This window comes from Homarus americanus, unplaced genomic scaffold, assembly GCF_018991925.1.
Source record: "Homarus americanus isolate GMGI-L3 unplaced genomic scaffold, GMGI_Hamer_2.0 scaffold31513, whole genome shotgun sequence".
Taxonomy (NCBI): domain Eukaryota; kingdom Metazoa; phylum Arthropoda; class Malacostraca; order Decapoda; family Nephropidae; genus Homarus; species Homarus americanus.
This window is the reverse complement of record NW_024720210.1, coordinates 1-20,806: the sequence shown is the minus strand read 5'-3', so window position 1 is coordinate 20,806 and position 20,806 is coordinate 1. Positions and strand designations below refer to the sequence as shown.

The following is a 20,806-nucleotide window of genomic DNA, read 5'->3' as shown; positions in this document are numbered from 1 at the left end:
AAAAAGTAGCTATAGCGCAGGAGGTGGGCGCCTCGAACTGGTTAACTACGTTACCGATAAGGGCAAATGGTTTCAGCCTCAACAAACAAGAATTTACAGATGCCATTGCTCTAAGGTACGGTTGGCCAGTAGATGGTTTGCCCTCCCAATGCGTGTGTGGCTATTCCTATGATGGCGATCACGCCATGGTTTGCAAGAAGGGGGGCTTTATATGCATGAGGCATGACGAGGTAAGGGATCTCACAGCAAATATGTTGAAGGAAATCTGCCGGGACGTCATGGTAGAACCGACCCTCCTTCCACCGGATGGCGAGATCTTCCAACACAGGACTTCAAACACATCTAACGAAGCCCGTGTGGACGTCAGTGCTCGAGGATTCTGGACGCGGGGACAGCGAGCTTTCTTCGACATCAGGATTTTTGATCCCATGGCTGTTTGTCACCGTAACCTAGCTCTCGATGCTGCGCATAGGAGGAACGAGAACGACAAGAGAAGGGCATATGGGGAGAGAATTCAAAATGTTGATCAAGGCAGCTTCACTCCTCTGGTGTTCACAACCTCTGGTGGGATGGGCCCAAGTGCAAGATGTTTCTACGCCAGACTCGCGGAGCTGATCTCCGAACAGAAGCAGCAGCCCAGAAGTTATGTCACAGCCTGGATGAGATGTCGACTGTCCTTTTCTCTCCTTCGGTCGGCTTTGCTCTGCCTCAGGGGAACGAGAGCTTCTGCCCCTACTCCGACAACTGCTGCAGATATCGACTATGAGGCTACAGTCACTGAATGCCTCATGGATCTGCGGCTCAACTAATTTAACACAGATAGGATAGTTTCTTATGTATTAGGATATTTAATATTAAGGTAAATAAATGGTGGCGAAGGTGTGGCTATTGGGGGAGGCTGGAGGCCACGCTTTAAAAAAAAAAAAAAAAAAAAGTGTAAGCCCCGCTTTACCTACTACACAACCTGCTTTCAGCAGCAGGAACCCTCTTATGAGTGACGACAACCCCACCTGCCCTTTTGAGTCTGTGGTCGGCCGACTTTTTTCAGTGTCAGGAAAGTCCTTCCGTTATCACGTCGACCGTCTTCTGGTTGGCCGGTTGTCATCAAGTGCGGTAATGAGACACGACGTCTGCCGCCACTATCAGTGTTCCGCCACTCATCTCCGTGTGACGTGGGCGTTCCTTGCACGCCTGCTAACCGGACGGAGGGCCTCAGTTCACAAGCCGGACTTCGTTGTTCCCTGACCGATGGGGAGTCCGGCATGTGTTGTCATCGCCCCATTACCGGGCAGTCCAACGGGCCACGCTGAGGCTGCTGTCAACTCGAAGCCTCATCCTTAAGGTGGCCCCTTCTGGGAACATTGACTGCGAGGCCTTCGACCGGGGTCTTCTTGAACTCCGCAACACACCCAACTACACCGGACGCTCCCCTGCCCAGGTTTTGTATGGGCGCCCCCTTGGTTCTTGTGTCCCTGCTCACCCTCAATCCTTCTCCAAGGAGTGGCAGGCTAAGACAGAGGATTGTGATCGCCGAGCCGCCGAACGTGTTCAGGACGTCGTCGCCCGCCACAACGACCACGCCCGTCCTCTCCCCAGGTTGAGTGTCGGTACCCAAGTCCGTGTTCAGGACCCGACCTCCCTACGTTGGGACAAAGTAGGCGTAGTCATGGGTCCCATACCCTTCCCAGTGATGAAGTCCCTCGACGCTCAGAACGGATCCAAAAGAAAAGGTCCGCTCAAGACTTTACTATGAGCGTATAGGGGGGAGGGAGGTGTATGTATATTATGTATGCTGGATTATATATTATGTATGTATATTATGTATGTGCTCCATTTATGTATTATTTATTCAGCCTAGCTAGCAGCGTGTGGCAATGTAATTACCATATCCCACATGCTTAATTAATGTGCCTGGCGACGTATGGAAGCTGCTAATGTATCACTTGCCATACGTCGTCTATAGCAGTTGACCAGGAGCCTAGCTGAGGAGAGCACTACTCCCCTTTGTGTACATACTCTTATCCAGTAAACCGAACCTACAAAACTATACAGGTGTTTGTGTTCTCTCCTGTATATAGAACTTATTATAAAGAACCTAACATCACCTACACTATCTCTCACGTGACCCCCTATCTCTTACACCATCTCCACTATCTCTCAAGTCACCCCCATTATCTCTCACATTACCCCCACTATCTCTCAAGTCACCCCCACTATCTCTCAAGTCACCCCCACTATCTCTCAAGTCACCCCCACTATCTCTCAAGTCACCCCCACTATCTCTCACATCCCTCACCCCTTTAAACCATATGCCTCAAGCCTTCCCTATATTTCCTCTCCTCAGCTACGACTCCCGCAAGAACAGCATGACGGAGGCGAGGAACTGGGCAGACAAGAAGACACTCGGAGGCCGGGGACACTTCGACCTGCAGTCATCACCGGCGTCTCTAGTGCTGGACAGTGTGAGGGCTGGCGACGAAGGCCTATATCGCTGCCGGGTCGACTTCAAGAAAAGTCCCACCAGGAATGCCAGAACTAACCTCACTGTTATAAGTATGTCACCATAGTTTTCCTCTAGTGTTATTTACTGTGATTTGACCCTTGTAGGACGATGGTTTGACACGTTGAGGAATTACAGATTAAAATTATAGTTCTTCTGGAGTTATTGATCAAAATTATAGTTCTTCAGGAGTTATTGATTAAAATTACAGTTCTTCGAGAGTTGCTGATTAAAATTATAGTTCTTCAGGAGTTATTGATCAAAATAACAGTTCTTAAAGAGTTATAGATTTACAGATTTGACCACCATTCCCATATTGGTTCAATATCTTAAAACGCATTAATTTGACATATAAATAAGAATTCATATTCAAAGCCAGATTCTCCTCACAAGTACGCCGAAGAGAACACTAAAATACACACGGGTGAAGGTCAATGTGTGATTATTCCACCCTGCACAACGATGCAAGTCAAAATATATATTTCCCGGGAACCAACACATGTAGTAGTCAGTCAATGTCCAGTCAGGCATCAGGCAGAATTCAGGAAATAATCAGTAGAGCGCAAGAGAAGCTAACATGGCGAACCTGAGTGTTGGTATACAGGTATATAGATAATGTATTAATAACAATTTATTTTTGTGTTTAGAGTTGAGGAGCTTTAGTGTGGTGTATCCATTATACTAAACATGATCACATATACATAGATACGAGAAAATACATTCAAGGGAATACATTTAATGGACATGTATACACTGAAAGAAAATATAATAATATACAGTATATATATATAAACAGTTTACTTTCAAACGTTCACATGGATCGTGTATCGAGATACATATACACACAAACATAATAATGGACACACACACACACACACACACACACACACACACACACACACACACACACACACACACACACACACACACACACACACACACACACACACACACACACACACACACACACACACACACACACACACACACACACACACACACACACACACACACACACACACACACACACACACACACACACACACACACACACACACACACACACACACACAGCATCTATGCCCGTCAAGACCAGATAACTTCATTATTAATCTAAGATAAAACAAGACTACTTCAGGTGATGACTGTGCCTCAGGTAATACTGGACTCCTTCGTCCAGGACAGGTAACCCACGGAGGTAACTTGAAGGAAAATAGGATAAAGAATAATAAGAGTAAATAAGAAAGATAACACTTAAAGGAAAATGAGAATAAAAGTAGAGGTAAGATAAGAAATGAAGGAAGATTTGATTTATAGGTAAAGTAATGCAAAAAAATAGAGAAAAGTTTAAGAATTTTTGTTATATACAGTATATTGACCACAAAAGATGAGATGAAATGGTTACATATTAAATCCTGATCATTCTTGTTATAGAACTCTCTCTCTGTCTATACAAACCTTACATATAATATGAGACTATATACATATACTTATCTTGTGTAGTCTAATTACAACCAGTTCTTGTACCCGAAAAAACAAGTCTGATATTAGCAAATGTTGTCTTTATAATGCTCGTAGATTCTGGATCCGCTTCAGTAAAACTGCATGGAATAAGAGCTCATTAAACATGCTCAAATAACATGCTCTTCCTACTGACTCTGCTGATGTATATCTTTTACTTGGAGTTTCAGGAAGTAAATGTATTGTGCCTTTGTCATCCTATCTTTTGTTAACTTGTAAAGATACTTATAGATAGATAGATAGATAATTGATGATAGATTGATAGATAGATAGATAGATAGATAGATAATTGATGATAGATTGATAGATAGATAGATAGACAGATAGATAGATAGATAGATAGATAGATAGATTGATGCATTGGTGTATATTTCAATGAATACAGAATGATTGCACGTGTGTATGAATATATTTATACATAATCTTGTAGCCGGGTCGTTATTCAGGTTAAGTCTGTGTATTTATCGTGAAATGTAAATCTTTACTTTTTTTTCCACAAAACGTCAAAATCCCACCTTAAAGCAGCGCGGCCTGGCCAACTCCGCCTCCGCTAAGACCCAGTGGCTTCCTGTTTCCTGTTGCACATAGATTGTCTTTGGTTGGTCAGGGAGTCGAGTCCGTCTGTCAGTCTGTGTCTTACTTTTTTATTGTTGGATCTCTCCTTAAGCTTCACTCAGTAGTTGTCTGTTTCTCACTGTATATGTTTCTTTCAATTAGTGTGACTTATTTTAATTATGTCTCGTTGTCTATGTCATTTATGTTTAGTGTGTGTGTGTGTGTGTGTGTGTCTGTGTGTGTGTGTGTGTGTGTGTGTGTGACCGAAACAACCTGACACCAAATGTTATGCCGGTGATGGTGACCTTTTATTAGGCTGTTTTATATAATGTTTAGTAGCAGTGACTCAGCCTGATGGTAAACTCCAGCTACCAAACAGGGAGGTACTACCGCCTGGGAAGATATTGGGAGCATAATGTGTTGTCTATGGTAGACCCTGCTGCCATATGTGACCAAGTCCCAGGTTGATGATCTGACTTTCTGCCTCATTTACACACAATTGCAGGGTCTCAATTGTCTCTCTTACTTTGACAACACAACATATATACTGTATATAGTGTTTCACTCTTCAACTTTTTATGTTTTTTTTACTTACTATTTGTGGTTCTTTATTATTATTATTATTATTATTATTATTATTATTATTATTATTATTATTATTATTATTATTATTATTATTATTATTATTATTATTATTATTATTATTATTATTATTATTATTATTATTACATTCTCGTCCCCAGGCCCTCATGTGGGTCAGTGACCTGGGCCCGGGTGGGCTAATCCCCTACAAAAAAGAAAAAAAACATCAGATTATAATGGCGATATTTTTAATGCAAAGGAAGTTGTTTTACATAATGCCAGTGGTGGTGGTGGTGGTGGTGGTGGTGGTGGTGGTGGTGGTGGTGGTGGTAGCGTGGAGGAGAATTTGGAGTGGCAGACCAGACAACGCTAAGACAAATACACTACCACCAACACTCCTGACTCGTAAAATATATTTTTTGTCACATAAAATTCGTGCCAATAACATAAAGAGCTTAAGGGAATCGATGAACACAACAACTGAGTAACAATAATGAGACAGAAAAAACCTATAATAACAAAAGGTTTCAATTATCTTAGCTAACAGTGTATGAAGCCTCGACCACCCTTAATGTTACTAACTACTCCGGAAGCCTCGTCGTGGTCTTACGGACACACACACACACACACACTCACACACACACACACACTTACAGTAGGAAGAATATTATCCTTTCTCACCAGTCGTTGTACTTCTCAGTGAGGGAGTTTTGTTCCTCAATGGCCATCATGTATCATACAGTAAGTAGGAGGCTGAAGTGGGTGAAGGTGCAGGATGGAGATAACAGAGGGAGGAGGGGGGGGGGGGGGGGGGCTAGGAGGCCATACTTGAAGAGGGATTTTGGTTTCCTAGGCAAAATAGGCCCCCCCCCTCCCACCTCCCCTTCCCCCTTCCCCTCCCCCTGTCTTTATGGGCCCAAGTCCTAATGAACTCTATTCTTAATGGACCTTCCTCCTAATGGTTCTAACTCTTAATGGTTCCCCTACCCTTAATTGATCCTACTCTTTTGAGGGGCCCAATTCTTCATGGGTTTAAGTCAATTGGCTCACGTCCTAATACACCACAAGTTAACCTAAACTTGGGTTAGGTGGAAGGCCTCGTCCCAGCGGTGAGAACCAGGCCCAAGATGAGTGTTTAGCGCGTGTGTGTGTTGCAGATGTGTGACTGAGAGGTAGTGCATGGGCGGCGTGTGTGTTTTCTTGTTTGTTTACATGTTCTTGTGTGTGTGTGTGTTTTCTTTTCTGTTGTATACGTAAAAGAAGTGACATGGAAAGCATGTCTGTATATATACATGGGGACAGTATATCTATGTATATGCGTATGTCTTGAGTGTGTACGTACAGTGTGCATATGAATATGAATGTATAAGTGTGTGTGTGTGTTTGTATGAGCATATAAGGACGACAAACGCACACATACACGTACACAGGAGGACAAACAGGCAGGGATAAAGGGAGACGAGGGTGGAGGCAGATGGGAGGGGGATGGAGGGGGCAGACAGGGAGGGGGGGGATGGAGGGCAGACAGGGAAGGGGGATGGAGGACAGACAGAAGAAGAGGGGGATGGAGGGCAGACAGAAATGGGGATGGAGGCAGACAGAAAGGGGATGGAGGAGCGGAGCAGGGGAGGGGGATGGAGGAGCGGAGCGGGAGGATGGAGGGCAGACAGGGGGGATGGAGGACAGACAGAAAGGATGGAGGGCAGACAGGGAGGATGGAGACGAGAACCCAGGGAGGATGGAGGGCAGATAGGGGAAGGAGATGGAGGACAGACAGAAATGAGATGGAGGGCAGACAGGGAGGATGGAGGGCAGACAGAAAGAAGGATGGAGGGCAGACGGGAGGATGGAGGGCGGGCCCAGAAATGGGGATGGAGGGCAGACAGGGAGGGAGGATGGAGGGCAGACAGGGAGGGGGATGGAGGCAGACAGGGGGGGGATGGAGGACAGACAGAGAAAGGGGGATGGAGGGCAGACAGAAGGGGGGGGATGGAGGGCAGGCAAGGGAGGATGGAGGCAGACAGGGAGGATGGAGGGCAGATGTGGGGAAGGGAGATGGAGGACAGTGAAATGGGAGGATGGAGGCAGACAGGGAGGATGGAGAACCCAGGAAAGAAAGGGGGGATGGAGGGCAGACAGGGGAGGATGGAGGGCAGACAGGAAGGGGGGATGGAGGACAGACAGAAAGGGGGGATGGAGGGCAGACAGGAAGGGGGGATGGAGGACAGACAGAAAGGGGAGATGGAGGACAGACAGAAAGGGGAGATGGAGGACAGACAGAAAGGGGAGATGGAGGACAGACAGAAAGGGGAGATGGAGGACAGACAGGGAGGGGGTGGAGGGCAGACAGAGAGGCAGGGATGGAGAGAGGGTAGCTCCAACCGGCTAGACTGGCACTTCAGGATTAATGAGAAATTACGTTGTAAGTCAGTAGGCACAATCCTCAGAGGGCCCGGCGGGGACTGAGAGCCAGCCCGGATCAAGGGACTAACTGCTGGGGATTCAGGCTGACAGACAGAGACGGAGACGATGGATAGTGATGAGGGTGTTAGTGAGCGCCTGGGATTGATGATAGTGATGAGTAGTTAGAGAGATGGTTATTGTTATCCTCTCTCTCTCTCTCTCTCTCTCTCTCTCTCTCTCTCTCTCTCTCTCTCTCTCTCTCTCTCTGTTTGTGTCTGTATTTGTGTCTTTTTGTTTCTATTGTTCTTTTTTTGTCTGTGTTTCTGTTCATCTTTTCTCTTCTGTTTCGTTTGTTCTATATTTCTTCATTTTCCCAAGACTATATACCGTACCTACCGCCTACACGTCTCTCCCGTCAAGCCACACATACATACACCCACTTCCACACCTCAGCAGTTAACACCAGGTAGTGGAACGACAGGTTAGTTCCTCTCGTGTACCTGCTGTAAGAGGTGCTTGAGGCGGGTGATGACGAACCAACACTAGAATCTAAGTATTATTCTAATTTTGATTTACTTTCTGGGCTTTATGTACTTGAGTGTGTGTCTGATATGTAGTGATTCTGGTCCACAGTTCCGCCTCACGCACCCACGATCCTAACGAAGGAGGAAGGCCAGCCGGTGTGGACCATGGTGGGCCCTTACAACGAGGGGGAGTCGCTCACCCTCACCTGTCAGGTCGATGGAGGTAAGTCTGGATGATAAATTTACTGCACCAATCCTCGTAAACCAAAGGGAATTATACATATGTCAAAGAACACGGTATGGTATATCTGTTTTCATGCATTTAATTATCAATAAGATACAATATGCCGTGCCTACTCTGCCAGGAATACACACATTCTGAAAATAACTTGAATATCCTATTACACTGACATGCAAGTCCATATGGAATGTTCATTTGATACTGAACACATGTGTAGTATAATGTATATATTCACCAAAGATTGAAATTGTATATGAAATATTTCCTATGGCCTGACTGTTTCATCACAAACATATATATATATATATATATATATATATATATATATATATATATATATATATATATATATATATATATATATATATATATATATATATATATATATATATATATATATATATATATATATATATATATATATATATATATATATATATATATATATATATATATATATATATAAATTTTCATACATTTTTAAATATTTGGTAAATAAAACCTCACAATACACAAATAAAAACAGAAAAAACTTCCCTTCCTATATGACCAGTCAGAGCGAATCAGGTGGAAAGAGCAAACCTAAAATAGGATTTTCACAGCCACCAGCAGCAGTAATGATAAAATGTTGCCTTCTAGGTGGCAATGGGTCGAGTAGTAGGAATGAACTAATGACACATAGTAAAAGGAGTTTGTATATGCTGTTTTGTTTCAACAGGATGGAGTCTATACCTGGAGGGAAAAAAACGATAATAACAATAGGAAGAATGAGTAAAAATGATAATGATATAAAAAACAAAGATGATAATAAACGTAGTAAACTAATACACCAATATATTATAACTAATTAAAAACTTCATTACCTCACATTAACACCCTGAGCATCAATCCCATCCTAAACTCTTAACACCTTCGTCGTCATTAATTTCTACAGGTAAACCAACTCCCCGTGTGGTGTGGCTGATGAACGGGGAGGTGGTGGATGAGAAGAGCGAGACTCAGGGCCCTCAGAGAGTCACTAACACCCTCACCTTGGAGAAACTCACCCGTAGTCACCTCCACGCGGCCCTCGTGTGTCAAGCTTCCAACAATAATCACAGCACACCCGTCCAGACCATTATCAACATTGAGATGAATTGTGAGTTTTATGTTGGATTTTCTTGCTTAAAGGATAATAAACGTGGGATGGATAAATTTTGAGAGATTTTGTGTCTTTACTTGGGATATGATGTAGTTTTGTTTATTATTGATAACGAGAATTCACGTTAGGTTAAGGTATATATTACTACAACCTCTTGAGTACGTTGATAATCCCTTGAGTACGTTGTCAACCCTTTGAGTACGATATCAACCCCTGAGTATGATGTTAAATGAATTAAAATTCTCACTGCCACAAGGGCTGTAGGGACAATAGCTCAGGCAACATATATTAGGCAGCTAAAACAGAAGTCCTATGATATTTTTCAGCAGGTAAATGTTTTTTGGAGAACATCTCATAATTTTATGGGTGACTCGTTCAAACATCTTAATCTCAGTATGTTCGTTTTGTCATGAGTCCGTAGGTAGTCATGACCCTAAATTAAGGAAAATTCCAATGAATCAGTTATTAGTGGTTTCATTATAGCTCATATTAACCCAGGTATATTATATATCATGGTATAATTATATCATTTGGACTATTTTGGTGTAGTATGGCTTGTGAATTGTATGTATTTAGCGAGTATACTTCATTTAGTTTCTGTTGCTCATATAATCCATTAGACTAGTTACGGTAATAACCACCAGAGGACCCTAGTTTCCCGCCATCCACCTGTCTGGTAGGGCTAGTGGTCAGTTTAACTCCTGACACCGACTGCTGTATATCGGAGGTGCTTTCACAATTCTCTTGATGATGTCTGGATATTTTGCTCCTACTTATCTGACTTGTATTCAACTTAACAGATGAGTTATTAGTGATATTAATGTTAGTTATATGAGTTAGGATGTTTAAGTAGGAATTTAAATAACGCCACCATAGAATTTAAATAACGCCACCATTATATATTTTGCCATGTTAGGATTTCATGTTGATTTTTCTTGTAAATATATTAGTCTGCCTTAATATGTAAGTCTCAGTCTGATCATTCTCTTCACGACTAAACAACAATTGACTGGTTGAAGCCGCTCTAAATCACGTCTGAACAATAAGTGCATTATCATACTTTTGTCACGGGTTGGTATTCACCTAACCTAACCTAACCTAACCTAACCTAACCTAACCCAAGCTGACTTGGATCAGTAATAATTGAGTAAGCTACTTGTACCATAATATGCTTGGATTTAAAGCCTACGAGTCCCAGTAAGGTCGTCTCTTATATTTGTCATCCCAGTAAGGTCGTCTTTTATGTCTATCATCCCAGTAAGGTCGTCTCTTATGTCTATCATCCCAGTAAGGTCGTCTCTTATATCTATCATCCCAGGTCGATGGTTTAAACTTTAACCCGTTGAGGACGATGGTTTAAGCTTTAACCCTTTGAGGACGATGGTTTAAGCTTTAACCCTTTGTGGACGACCTATAGAGACGAAGGTTTACCTCCTTAAGGTCAATTGCCCCAAGGATTGACGATAGCAGCATAAATTACCTCAATACTTCACACATCATCTCTGTTGCTGAGAGTGTTTGAACTAGATCTTTCGAGTTTTCAATTTACATGATCAAGGTTATCCCCTGCACTCTTATTTCTTCTCATCTTACAGAGATCAGCGAGAGATCAAAGTCACCGAGACTAACTTATTGCCATTAAATCTTCTGGAGAAGTTTTGACCTTTTTTTAATTTTCTCGACGATGAATTGCGATTTTTTTTTCAATCTCTATCCAGTGAAAGATCTTTTTGTGTTTGCTTTGCATGTTTACCTCATTGTTGAGTTTGTTATGCAGTGTAATTAGGAAAGCTTTTGTAGGTAATGCTAGTGAGTTTATCCTTGTAACTCGTGCTTCTAATTTATATTTGGCCGAAAATGAAATTATATTTCTTTCAACTTATGGAAAGTGAAAATAAAATCTTGATTAAAGTGGAAAATATGACATTGATAGTTTCACCATTTGTATAACATTGAATCATGAACTCTAATTCAATATATATTAACGAAATATTTCCAAAGAACTCTGTGTGTCACCGAAGCTTCAGTATTTATATTTCACTAGAGGTGTCAAGGGTGTTTCAGGGTATCATTCAGAATTGAGTGATATACACGTCAGGTTAATATTCCTCTCCTTCCTGTACCATGACAACGTCTGGTGGGCGGCAACATCAAGTACCTCTGTCACCGTCGAGGAAGGGGCGACAGAGGTTTCACGTTTCTGATACAAAAATAAGAGTATAAGACTACAGGAACATTAGCCCCATTGTTTCAGAGTTACAACACGTGAAAGATAAGGAGATAACGCGATTACAGTCTACGGAGGGAAAATTAAATATCCGATGTTATTAGTGCAATTTATTTTCGAACATACTGAGATCTGATATATATTTAGAGTAAATGTTCAAAGTTCCCCTTATTTTCCTCAAGTGACTATCGTACACGTTGGAATATTTCAGGGTATTGTGAATGCTTCTGGCACTGTCTTGCACTCAGTGGCACAATTATTCACGTGTTGTGGTTTCTGAAGCATACTCATAGCTCCCTAGGTGACCCCACCAGTAAAATCAAAGTGATTTAAGTCAGGTGGTTTAGGTGGCCATAAAACCCTGTCAGGATACACAACATTTAGGTATTCGTTGTTACAGGAGCGACCTGAGCTGGGGCACCATAATGTACTGTACCTTGACGGGTCCTTGAGCAGCAATGGCAAAGTGTGCACAAGAAAATGTCTGTCTCTCCTGTCAGTCGCTGGAGTAGTACATATGGTCCAATAAGGTGGTCACCAATATTGCCGCCCCGCACGTTGATTGCAAATCTTTCCGTGAGGATTATTATCAGACCAGGTAGGCGTATTGTGGGAATTACGAGTAACGTCACTTGAAAAGCTTCCTTCGTCTGTATAAAACACCAGAGATGGAAAGAGACGATTAACACCATGCTGACGTAGCAACAACTCACAGAACACCAGTGATCGAGGATAGTCATCATGGTTTAGAGCTTGGACTAGTTGATGGTGGTGTGGATAAAGTTGATATTTGTGTAGTCCTCCAAACGGTACACTGAGACATTTGTATATCGGCAGTAATTCGCAGAGGCCATGTAGTAGCATCTTCGACGATCTACAGTGTCTATTCTTTGCGTTGAGTCTTTGAATATCACGTGGTCGTCCTCTGTCTAATGCACGTTCACGAAAGGTACCGGTTTTACCTTAACTAAGAACCAGCATTGAAAAACGTAGGACGTGGTGGCACTAACGTTGAACATACAGCTTCCGCTACATTCCCCCCACGCTATCCCTAGAGTGAGATGCATATCCACATGTTAGTCAAATATTACTCTCCCCAGCGTGCTACTCTCCCCAGCCTGTTACTCTCCCCAGGTTGTTACCCCCAGAGCTGATCAACTTACACACACAGTTCTTGACAGTCATTACTGAGGGCCGTATAATTCCTTGGTAAAAAAATGCCGTGAATTTTCTTAATAATTTTCTAAACAAAATAAAAATCAACTAATGAAGATAATAAAACAATCAGCAATAATAAGATGAATAATGAATGTAAATTAGCAATGGATGGTGTAAGAAGGTGATTTATTGTTTATTATTATTATTATTATTATTATTATTATTATTATTATTATTATTATTATTTTAGTATCATCATTATCAACCATCATCATCATCATCATCATCATCATCATCATCATTATTATTATTATTATTATTATTATTATTATTCCCTCCTACAGTCAAGCCGCTGTCGGTGAAGATGATGGGCTCCCACGAACCCCTGTCAGCCGGGAAGGAATACGAACTGGTGTGTCAGAGTGTTGGAGCGAGACCGCCTGCCTCTATCACCTGGTGGCTAGACGGTGTTCAGCTTACCAATGCCTCCACCTCCGTAAGTACTGAACGAAGTGAGAGAGAGAGTGAGAGATAATGAGACAATGAGAGAGAATGAGACAGAATGAGACAAAAGATGAGAAAGAGAGACAAAGAGAGACAGAGAGAGAGAGATAAAAACCTATCTTTAAGAGATAAAAATATATCCCTGGACTGAGTTAAAGGTTCATCCACTCACACTACAGAAAATGTCTTATATCCGTTTATCCCATCAATTGTGAAAATGCGATTATCAACTCCTTTGTCACCAAGAGAATCCAGATTCCACCTACGTAATCAGATTCCTGGATCTTCAATACCATTCTTTTCAATTCTCCTTTTTTTTTGCTGTGTGTGTAATGCAATTATCACCCGCTTCCTCTGATCCCCTTTCTGACGGTCTTGTTCTCCAGGATCAAATATCTATCATTCTATCCCAATTTCTCACATTTTTGCTTTCTTTAATTTATTTGAGTATTTTCTGTGGTTTTTATGATTAACTAAACTTGACGGGGGTGTAATTTAGGTATTTGATTTAACTGTTTTTTTTTCTGGTGTTTTTCTTTCTTGTAAATTTTTATTATCTTTCTCTTCTTTATTCACATATGGGTTAATATTTCTGTTTTCGATCAATACTGTTTGATAATTCTATCTTCTTTCTTCTTCTTCTTCTTCTTCTTCTTGCAGCATTCGCCTTTCTTTTTTGCCTAAGTGACTTTTTCGTCTTTGTCCTCTCATTCACAAACTCATATCACCGCTTCTTTCATCCTCTATTTCATTTTGCGACACCATTGGGCGAGGTTGGGTTAAGTTAGACTTGGTTACGTTAGTTTTGGTTAAATTAGGTTAGGATAGATTAAGTTAGGTTAGGTCAGGTCAGGTCAGGTTAGGTTAAGATAGGTTAATTTATGAATCATTCTCTAATTTTCAACATATAATCGTCGCTTGTGCTAATAATTCCAATCATAATTTGTCTGTCTGTCTGTCTGTCTGTCTGTCTCATGTCTCATCATATCGTGTTTCTCCCTCTGGACAGACTGCGAGCTCCGGTAACCTAACACTGAGTAAACTATTGCTGGTGCCTAATGACTCTGATGGTGGAAAGTTCCTCAAGTGCTTGTCAGAGTCTCCATCCATCGACCACCGACCTCTTCAAGACCAGTGGAAGCTTGATGTTCACTGTGAGTTGATATATTTTGTTCATATCTAAGAGCTAAGTCACTGTTTCTCGGGTGATATTTGAGCTAAGTCACTGTTTCTCGGGTGATATTTGAGCTAAGTCACTGTTTCTCGGGTGATATTTGAGCTAAGTCACTGTTCTCGAGTAATACTTGAGCTAAGTCACTGTTTCTCGGGTGTCACTGTTTCTTGTTTCTGGGAGTGCTAAGTCACTGTTTCTTGATATTTGAGCTAAGTCACTGTTTCTCGGGTGATATTTGAGCTAAGTCACTGTTCTCGAGTAATATTTGAGCTAAGTCACTGTTTCTCGGGTGATATTTGAGCTAAGTCACTGTTTCTCGGGTGATATTTGAGCTAAGTCACTGTTCTCGAGTAATACTTGAGCTAAGTCACTGTTTCTCGGGTGATATTTGAGCTAAGTCACTGTTTCTCGGGTGATATTTGAGCTAAGTCACTGTTCTCGAGTAATACTTGAGCTAAGTCACTGTTCTTGGGTAATATTGGGGTGCTAAGTCACTATGGGTAATATTTTATAGGAAGATTTGCTGCTCTTTTTCCTCTGAACAGTCCATATAAAACATCTTTTCTTTCTATTAACTAAGAAAAAACAAACACATTATATCGTGATTTTGGAGGCAGTGTTTTATTTAGATCAGTGGAAAGGAAACAGAATCCAAGACGTACCATTCTTATCGCTTGTACTGTTTTTTCCTTTATGGATTATCGAAGGGGGGAGGGGGGTTGGCTCATGGCCACATCGTTGCTTCCGATCATTGAACGTTTGCGAGGCATCACACGACAGCCAGCGAGGTGATGAAGGGGGCCCCCGCCTGGTGTCACGTATAAAGGGGTTGATGGAGATAGATAGGGGCAGAAATGAGGACACTTTTCCCATGATATTTGTGAACGAATTGAGTCTTTATGACAAGCCCGATGAGTACTGGATCGCACACACACACACACACACACACACACACACACACACACACACACACACACACACACACACACACAGAGGCGAGTACTGACACTAACCTTTCAATGGAGATCCAAATCCAGGACCACTCACTGAACAGGTCATTCATTCCCTTTGTGATTACCTGAGAGTTGTGGGACACCGTGTTTAGCGTTAATTAAACCCTCGTGGACGATGGCAGAAACAACAGATCTCGTCGGAACTGTCATTTATGGGAAATCTTAAAGTCTGGATTATCAGGTGAGGAACCGATAATCTATGGTCTTAAAGTGGTATTTGGTATCGAAATATGTCGGTTTTGGAGGTAAATATTGCAGGACGAATTTAATTGATGTAATTATATGCGAAATCGTCAGTGAAATGGATGTCTTTGTTTTTATTTATCTCTCTGTCTGTTCGTCACTTCTTGCTATTTCTTCGGAACATTTTCTCGGGTTTGGTCTTTGAATCTTATATAGGCGTTCTGTCCATCACAGCTGGGTATATATACACTGCTTTTGATCGACAGTAATCAAGTGTTTAAAGTCTTGAGAGAACTCTGACCCCGCGGACGACAGCCTCATGACCACTTTCTAATAAATAAATAAATAAATAAAATCTTAGTCACTTCATAAAATCGAAACTTAAATTTGTTGGAAGATTCACCACGTCACTTATCATAAGATGTTTTGAGATATTTTCACTAATTCGAGAACAGAAACGGCAAAAAAAAAACACACTTGGAAGAAGTTCACCCCAGATGAAGAGTTCAGCTGGAGGTCGTCGTATTCACAAGATCAAAAGATCATTCAACTATCTTTAATCTATTAACTCTTGTCTTTAATATTAGATCATGACCAACTGGCGAAATCTCCCTTGGATGAATTTCTCAGATTTTCTAAAGTGTTCTTACAATATTCTTTTCAATATTCGGTGTGTATCGCTTTATTTATTCCGTCTCAATCTTCAAACTTCCTGACCCCTTGGTGTGTGTGTGTGTGTGTGTCTAGTGCCCATACTTGAAGCATGTTGCGTGATATGTTAAAAGCTAAAGTCTGTGGATTTCAAGTCACATAAATAGAAATAACGCAAAATTATTTAAATTGAGGACATTTTCTCGTAAAATTAAATATTTTTCATTATGTACATTCCCGAGGAGAGACTTCCATCTGTTTGTGTTGGTATGTCTTGCCAGTGTTCAGTTCCTTATCTTTAGCTATTGTCTGCAAACTCCACACAGTACCTTGCTGAGTCCTAGAGCTTGAGGCTGATCGGTTTTTACGGAGTTGAAGATCACGATATAAATAAATCTTGTCTCTGGAGGTTAACGGCGCCATTGAGAGCTTTAGTTCACATTACACATGTGAAATTTAACCTTAGAAACTTCTTGCATTAACTTAAGAATCGTTTGAGGCGGAGTAACACGAGTTCAAGGATTAAGACGAGGAGTTTACTTATATGCTAAAGTAAAACAATATCGTCAGTTAAAGATTATCTCTAGGTGAATTAAATCCATTAAAACTTCTCTCTTCTTTTTTTTTTCGTCAAACTAAGTCAGAATTCAGAGGGTCAGTTCTCACTTCGTCGTCTTTAAACGTTCACGTCTATACTTCCAGGTTTGATTCCGGCAGTCAGCAGGAAACTTTTCGGCCATTAATATTACCATGTTTTCAAATTACAGTTCTAGTGATGGGATTTAATTTATGTATTTATAGGTTATCAGCAAAAGAAAAATGCCTTTGGTTATTTTATGTGTAATTTAATGAATTTTTGGGGGAAGGGATTTTTTTTTATTAGTTAACGCTATATTTTTTGTGGCGCTCGGGAATATTTTCTTTTTCGTTATTTTATGTGATTTAAAGGAGAAAAAATCTACTAGATAAGAAATGTCTTTTACTTGGGATAAAATTTTTTTTTATTATTTTCACATGTTATATAATGGCCATACTTTAGGGAGTCTCACTTAAAATATGGTCGAGTGAACCTCACGAGTTCTCAGCCTACGCACCATATTCCTTTTCCCGTGAAAACTACCTGTCATGACCTCCAGTAATAAAACACTCTCTTCACGCGTAATTATCCTCCCGCGTGAAGGATAATACGGCTGTGTTCTTCCTCTTCCTGGTAGACACGCTCCTCCCCCCATATAGATGAGTGGTGTGTGTGTGTCTACTCTCCATATCATTATCTCTCCCTCTACTCTCCCCAGCATTACCTCCCCCTCTACTCTCCCCATCATTATCTTCCACCTCTACTCTCTCTATATACTTCTACCCCCTCATTACCCCCCCCCCTCCTTAACGACGGTGCTCACCTGTACTTCACCGTCCAACACACCTACTTTGCCTATTCTCTGATGCAGTACGGTAAGGCCTCATTATGGCATCTTCACAACTCCTACCCCACGCACAGTCCTCACCTCTCTCACGCATCCCTCTGATAAATCTTACATCCTCCTCCTCCTCCTTCTTCTTCTTCTTCTTCTTCTTCTTCTTCTTCTTCTTCTTCGTCTCCGCCTCCTCTCCCTAATTCTTCTTCTCCTTTTCCTTTTTTCCCTTCTCCTCCTCTTCCCTAAGATACACCCTTTGTACCATACACACCAAGCCTTAACCCTGCACCAAACTACACCCTTCGTATTACACATTTCTCTACACCCAGCTACACCACAGGTTCTCCTCCCTCCAATGTCACCTGTTGATACACCTCACCTTCCTACACCATACCTACACCTCCCCGACCACCTACACCCTACAGTACGCCCATATCGACTCTTAACACCATCATTTGCCTCCGCCTACAGACACTCCGCAGGTATATTTAGCCATGGGCAGTAGGGTGTGTCATAGGAGGGAAGATCAGCTAAAATTAATGGCCCATCACTTTTTTGGTAGATTTTAGTGTATATAAACAGAAAATAATTTCAGTTTCAATATTTTGCAACCTTTTGCTAGGTAAATTTTAGCGTGAAATTTATCGAAAATCTAACGTACAGCTGCATTAGTGCATTACAATTAAATAGTGAACATTGCTTTCTGACTTCATTCTTTAACAACCCAACTAACAATATTTTTTCTGTTTCAGATTCTGATGCATTTATAAGTTGATAATATTTGCGATGGCTGCTTGTGTCAGGACGAGGAACCAAAAATCCAGCCATCTCAGTCACTATCTTGGGTCTGGGAGAGAGCTCCTGAAGTCGGAGTTGCCTACATTGAGAGATGCTTTGAGATACGGTGTTTTAATCAGGCAAATCAGTGAAAAGAACCAAAGAACTTACACAAACAAAGACATTGCCAGTGATATGACCAAAGCTGTCTTGGCACAGTACACTCTGGCTAACGATCAGTTCAAGCCTCCAGTCATAACAAGTCAGAAGAAGATTAGTGAGAGACTGCTAGCCAGTTGGGAAAAGGCAAGCGATATCTCTCTTGGGAGAGGAAAACTTGCAGTTAAGGACAGCTTTGCCAAGCAACTGGACCAGTTATTTGACATAATTACTTGCAAGTGCCCAATTGTTCTCTGTCCTGAGTTTGGATGCGATCGTGACTGTAAATCCGAGGCCCACATCTCCTGTATTTGCAAGCGTGAACTGAAGATTCCTGTGATCGAACTGGCATTTGTCAAGCACAGAGAGAAGACTGGCAGTATAGGGGCTCTCATGATTTCTAGCCAAGATATTCAGTCCAAGAGACAGAGGCTGCCACAGAGAGACAGAAGAGGGAGAAGAGTTGCCGAGGAAAAGAAGAGACAGAGAGGCCAGGGTGAGGAGTAAAAGGCCGATGATTGAGTCAAGCTGATTCAGGATTTAATGACTTCCCATGGCTGATCCAGTGCTGACCAGGAGAATGGTGACTTTGTCCCCAACGAAAATAATGATCCCAAACCTTCCAGGCATAAGATTCGAAATAGGAAAGAATATCGAGCATAGCTCTGGCCAGCATGGAAACACCACACTGGTCTCAGAGAAACTGCAGAGATAGCAACCTTCTGCCTGGATTGACGGTGGTTTGATAACACCTGATGATGTTCACCTGGTGATAGATCATAACAAAGTAAGGAAAGCTCAGGAGAAACTTGTCAGTAACCTTGAAGAGGAGTTTGATAAGGGGATAAGAGAAAATGGAATCAATTGTTTGTTCTTTGATGGGAGAAGGGATGACACTAAAGTGTTCATGAAAGTTGGAGATTCTGACAAGTTGTTCCCTGCCATGGTGAAGGAGGAACACTACTCCTGCTGCAGTGAACCAGGAAGGAAGTATTTGTGGCATTTCACTCCAGAGAAAGATGACATCAGGAAACCAGCTGAGATAGTGGCAGATAACATTGTGAACTGGCTCAGAGAGAGGAACATAGACCAGACCCTGCAGGCCATTGGAGGGGACAGCACCAACACGAACACAGGGTGGCAAGGGGGGTCATACAGTGGATAGAGCGGAAGATTGGGAGGAAGCTGGTCTGGATTGTTTGTGACCTCCACACCAACGAGTTGCCACTCAGACATCTGATCCAGGAGCTGGATGGCAAGACTCTTTCAAACAACAGATGGTCTGGTCCTCTTGGCAAGATGCTGGACTCTGCCACTGAGTTAGAAATAAATTCGAGCTTTGAAAAAATCACAGTTGGCCCTCCACTCGTTGAGCTTGCACATACTGTCATTGACGACCTGAATACTGACCAGTACTATGGTTACATGATTTGCAGTGCCATCAAAACTGGGGTCATGCCTGATAGACTTGTTTACCTGCAGATAGGTCCAGTCTCACATTCTAGGTGGCTCACAACGGCTCTCAGGTTCTGCAGAATTTGGGTCGCTCATCATAAACTGAAAGGGAACCAGCTTCACAACCTGAGACTTATTGTCCAATTCATCGTGAGTGTCTACTTGCCAAATTGGTTCAACACCAAGGTGAAGTCATCGTTCTCCGAAGGTCCGAGGCATGTTCTCTTCCAGCTTGAGCTCCTGAGGAGTCAGCCAAGGAAGGTTGTTCAGATTGTGGAGCAGACTGGCCCAGAGGAGATCTTCCTGGTTACATGCTCATCGAGGCAGTTCTTACCAGACAATGCTCTGCAGTAGGATGAGGAGGGAGAAGAGTGGCAGTCAAAAAGATCTTGGATATGAGACTTATGGGGAAGGGATCTGGGCATGAGCAGAGATCGAGTTGGTGACGATTCCTTCAGGGTCAAGGGAAGACTCCTGAAGTCAATCTAGGTGCCAAGACCCTCACTGATCTCATAGATCTGGATAACATCAGGCTGGCAGTGACCCCTCTTACCTGCAGCCTCACCAATGTTCAAGTCAGGCTTTCCTGGACAACCCCATGCATGTGTCCCTGCCTGGCCTCG

At 42.1% G+C, this 20,806-nt stretch overlaps 1 protein-coding gene across 1 annotated transcript; it reads left to right on the top strand.

Moving 5' to 3' along the window:
- Positions 1 to 2,309: 2,309 nt before the first annotated feature.
- Positions 2,310 to 18,298, top strand: LOC121860452 (synaptogenesis protein syg-2-like; the record flags this gene model as incomplete). Its single annotated transcript, XM_042357609.1, has 6 exons — positions 2,310 to 2,553; positions 8,195 to 8,308; positions 9,261 to 9,464; positions 13,197 to 13,348; positions 14,366 to 14,510; positions 18,264 to 18,298. Coding segments are annotated over exons 1-6 (894 nt in total), but the record flags the coding sequence as incomplete, so codon positions are not given.
- Positions 18,299 to 20,806: the final 2,508 nt, after the last annotated feature.